This window comes from Etheostoma spectabile, chromosome 7, assembly GCF_008692095.1.
Source record: "Etheostoma spectabile isolate EspeVRDwgs_2016 chromosome 7, UIUC_Espe_1.0, whole genome shotgun sequence".
In the NCBI taxonomy this organism is placed as follows: Eukaryota; Metazoa; Chordata; class Actinopteri; order Perciformes; family Percidae; genus Etheostoma; species Etheostoma spectabile.
The window spans coordinates 438305-442883 of record NC_045739.1 but is presented as its reverse complement, the minus strand read 5'-3'; the positions used below and the strand labels follow the sequence as shown (position 1 = coordinate 442883).

Sequence of the window (4579 nt, the reverse complement as noted above, 5' to 3'; positions counted from 1 at the left end):
TTATTTATCCTCAAAGGGCAATTCACTTTCTACAGTCAACCAAAACATGTGTACACAATGTACTGCAAGAGGGAACACAATGAAAATGCGGATGGTAAAATGCGAGAAAGTCACGATCCATTCACAGCAGCTACTGTATATGCACTATTTTCTGAACCATTTGAGATAATAGAAAGCCTAAACATCTGTACATTATGGGGAAAAAAACATGACAGTTAAAAGAAAAGAAACGTCCTGTTGAGCTTACATCCTGTTTTGGATCTAACTGTTTCATCATTCTGAAACCAGAACACATGTTGAGGATGACTCATTTACCCTCCTGCCACCAAACGAGAGGCAGACACTGCATGTAGTTTTTAAGATACATAACCTAATGTAGGAATTTGGTGTAAACAGCACTACTAATCTTCAAACCTACTACCTGAATGGCAGTATTTTCCCAGGAGTAGAGCTTTTGCTCTTTTGAATTGCAGGTCCAGTCAGTGAGACTGAGGAAATGACCACATGTTTTAAATGATTTCATAAAGATTTAGGGCTTTGGAGAAATCATTTGGTGCTGGAGGTATAGAAGCCACCCCCCACTCTCTGCCCCCCTGCTCTGATCTAACGTGGACTCGCAGTCTTTACCTTTCAGACTTCACCTGAAAGCCTCTAAATAAAGTATGAGGTTACGCAACCACATAACTCAGACTGACTAGTGCAATTGTACATGATTGTGGTAAAAAAAGACTGAAGAACTTGAGTTGCGCTGTGTTACATGACCCACAAGTGTCATGGTCTATATTTCTATATAGATATGGTGCTTAATGTGGACATCAGTTGTATAACATGCTATGAGAATGGGAGCCATTTCAGCAATTTCTTCAACAGACTTAGACGAGTAGACAGTCTGTCAGAATCCGAATCAGAAAGGGGTTTGTTGCCACAGTAACAACCCTATTTGCCTTGGTGATATGTGTATGCATACACAAACAAGCATATTCAAAATTAATAAGAAACACACAATAAATCAGAAACATGACACACTTTCAACCTCTATTTCCCTATGTTTTTGTTTCTATGTGACTGATGGGAACAACAGTCTTTGACATTGGTCATGTTTTAGGTAAGGTGAGAAACAAGCTACAATGGAAGTTAATGAAGTCACTAAAGTGCTGGTTTTGCTACTGACAGATATTCTAAGCGTCTGGTTCTATTATTGAAAGGATTTCTAAGGAGGTCGACCTTTCTGTTAAAGAGTAAAATCCTTTTTTTAAACAAACACATCTGCAAAATGCGTTCGCTAAAACCACCAGACTCTATGTAAATGAACAGTTATTTGAGCCTCGTAAAATACACTTCATTCAAAGTCGACAGAAACAAAGTAAAACTATGAAAAGCAGTTTTTGGTCGTCTTTCCCCTTTTCCAACCATCACAACTCTAGTTTTGGTTGAGATAAACACATAGTTTACCAATTTAACTGTGAACATATGCTGGCTCTATAAACGCTAAAAGCCTTGTTTTTTTAAATGGTGGGTTTACTGACCTCAGAGCTGTTTCTGGTCACACTGAAAGGTCTTAAAGAGGTTTCAAAAAGACCTCTTTTGGGATCTCTTTTGGGATCCTTACTGGGAATGGTAATCTGAGCATTACAGTGACATAATAAAGCACTTTTAGGGAGTGAATGGACAATGCACATTTGCCCCATAGGGTTACACTTCACTTCTTACCCGTTAGAGCATTCACACTTACAGAAATACTGGACCAATTTCAAAGATTGTTTTTCCCATCAGCCACTTACACACACAAAAACATAGGAAAATAGGTTCCAGTTTAAAAAAAAAAAACGAAATTAACCTGTAAGACACGGCAGAGTGAAGAGGAGATGCTGCTGGTCAACGTCAGAGGAGTCTGTGGTTCACCATCACGTCATGTGGTCATGTCTTCAGGTGGTGAATATCTGTGTGTGGGTGTTGGCCTCGGCCTTTGGTGTCCCCGCCATGGTCCTGGGAAATGTGGAGGAGGAACAAGAGCATAACAGTAAGTTATTGACACACACACACACACACACACACACACACACACGTGTACATTTAGCTGTACACGTGGGGTAAAGGACAGTTCACTTATTGAGGAATTGCCTTGTACAAAGAATCAGGAAAACAACAACAGCACAAATGAATCAAAATGAATTCTTATAAAAACATATTGTGAATACAAATGTATGTAAAAAACAACCGATGCATTACATAAAAAATATACTTGAAGAAAAAAAACAGGAGTTCATGTAAACACATAAAATGATATTCAGACAGAGGATTGGGGGGGCACTAGTTTCCAAAAAGTGTAAAACTTGTTTTCCGGTTCGTGAGAACAGGTAAAAAATTATGAAATAGCGAATTCGAAAAATGTGTTGATATAAAATTTGCTATATGGAATAATGCAATGAATTGAATATTCAAGAGCACAATTTTCTAGATTATCATAGAAACATACAACATCTTAGAGTAGACAAAGTTATTGTGTAAACAAAACAAGTCCAAATCTGTCCAAAGTTTTTTGGGAAATTTTCGAACAAAGAAACAAAGACGAGAAATTGTTTCTATATTCTGTTATATTCTATATACTAAACATGCAGGACGAGTCAATGTCTGTGCATTTAGCAATAAGACAATAATATGTTATGTAAATCTCGATAGGCCTAATGCAGTGTAGCATTTACTGCCCCCCCCCTTTTACAGCAAATTCAACTCAATTCAATTTGTAGTATCAAATCATAACAAGAGTTATCTCAAGACACTTCACAGATAGAGCAGGTCTAGACCACACTCTATAATTTACAGATAGAGCAGGTCTAGACCACACTCTATAATTTACAGATAGAGCAGGTCTAGACCATTCTATAATTCACAGACAGAGCAGGTCTAGACCACTCTATAATTTACAGATAGAGCAGGTCTAGACCACAATCTATAATTTACAGATAGAGCAGGTCTAGACCGCTCTATAATTTACAGATAGAGCAGGTCTAGACCATTCTATAATTTACAGATAGAGCAGGTCTAGACCACACTCTATAATTTACAGATAGAGCAGGTCTAGACCACTCTATAATTTACAGATAGAGCAGGTCTAGACCACACTCTATAATTTACAGATAGAGCAGGTCTAGACCACACTCTATAATTTACAGATAGAGCAGGTCTAGACCACACTCTATAATTTACAGATAGAGCAGGTCTAGACCGCTCTATAATTTACAGATAGAGCAGGTCTAGACCGCTCTATAATTTACAGATAGAGCAGGTCTAGACCACTCTATAATTTACAGATAGAGCAGGTCTAGACCACACTCTATAATTTACAGATAGAGCAGGTCTAGACCACACTCTATAATTTACAGATAGAGCAGGTCTAGACCACACTCGCGCATTTAGTGCAACAGTGGCACCTTACATACCGTGCCCTACATGGATTCCACTTGTGACTGTGATTGTGTGAATTTGAATCTCTAATAAATATGCAAAATGAGGTGTGATGTCAGCGAACCCATTTACTTTCCTTTTTTTTCTTATAGCTTTAATTGCACAGTGTCAGACTAATAGGCGCAACACACATTGTCGCACGGTGCCTCTTTTCCTTTTTTAATTTCCAATCCCACCCGCGCTGAGATGTCAACCTGACACTCCACACGCTGCCCCATGTTAGGAACCTTCACACAGCACGTGCACCCCGATAGCCTCGAAAATAGAAAGAGAAACCCCACTCTTGATCCGTATCAACGAACCAATCAGCAGAGGTGATGTTGTTAAATAATGAAATGACTTGGAGTCGGTCCAGTTGAAGATGTGATGTTGTCATGGTTGCGATTTTCTATTATAGTTTTTCTGGTTTTACTGTAATAAATTACTGTTTCTTGTGTTCTCTGTTGCGTTTTAAGCTGTTTTCATCCTTGAGTAGGCTTTTTGCTTCAGTTTCCTGTTTTATTTTGTAGTCTGTTTTCTCCCATGTCGTGTCTGGTTACACTTCCTGCCTTTTGTGTGTGTGTGTGTGTGTGTGTGTGTGTGTGTCTCTCTACCCCCTTTGTCTCTGTATGCCAGTTTATTTTTGGATGCCATGTCTTTTGGTTCCTCACTGGGTTTTGGTACCATTTGGGCCCGCTTTCTTCACGACGCCCTTTGTTGTATCCTTTATATTTTTTCTTAAATCCTCAAGCTCACCACTGCCCTGCTGTCTTTTTGTCGTTTTTGGGTCTTCCATTTCCCTAATCGGAACAGATGTTACACAAAGTCCACGTAGTCCCAAAGTCCCACAGTCCAGATGACTGAATGTTTTTATGTGGAATAACTAGAAAAACATACACATTCCAATTGCTAACATCATTTACATTATATATAAAAATCCATGAATGAGATCAACAGAAAATCGTAATTATACTCAATTTCATGTGTGTACACAGCAAAACCATAATCCGTTCAACTGTACAAACTTTTAAAATAAAACTGAATTGACATTTCTGTGCACACATCGAACGCACCAAGCAACCTCAACGCGCTTGTGCAGCACAACAAGGAGGCACAGCTTCTTCTTCTTCTTCTT

At 38.7% G+C, this 4579-nt stretch overlaps 1 protein-coding gene across 2 annotated transcripts in view; it reads left to right on the top strand.

Annotated features, from left to right (window-relative positions):
- The window catches only part of oprl1 (opiate receptor-like 1), a gene marked incomplete at its 3' end in the record, with an annotated part of 99255 nt that overhangs the window by 71447 nt on the left and 23229 nt on the right, over positions 1-4579 (top strand). For both annotated transcript variants that reach the window (XM_032520140.1, XM_032520139.1), the window contains 1 exon segment: positions 1930-2020. In XM_032520140.1, coding sequence (XP_032376031.1) covers positions 1930-2020 — 91 coding nt within the window.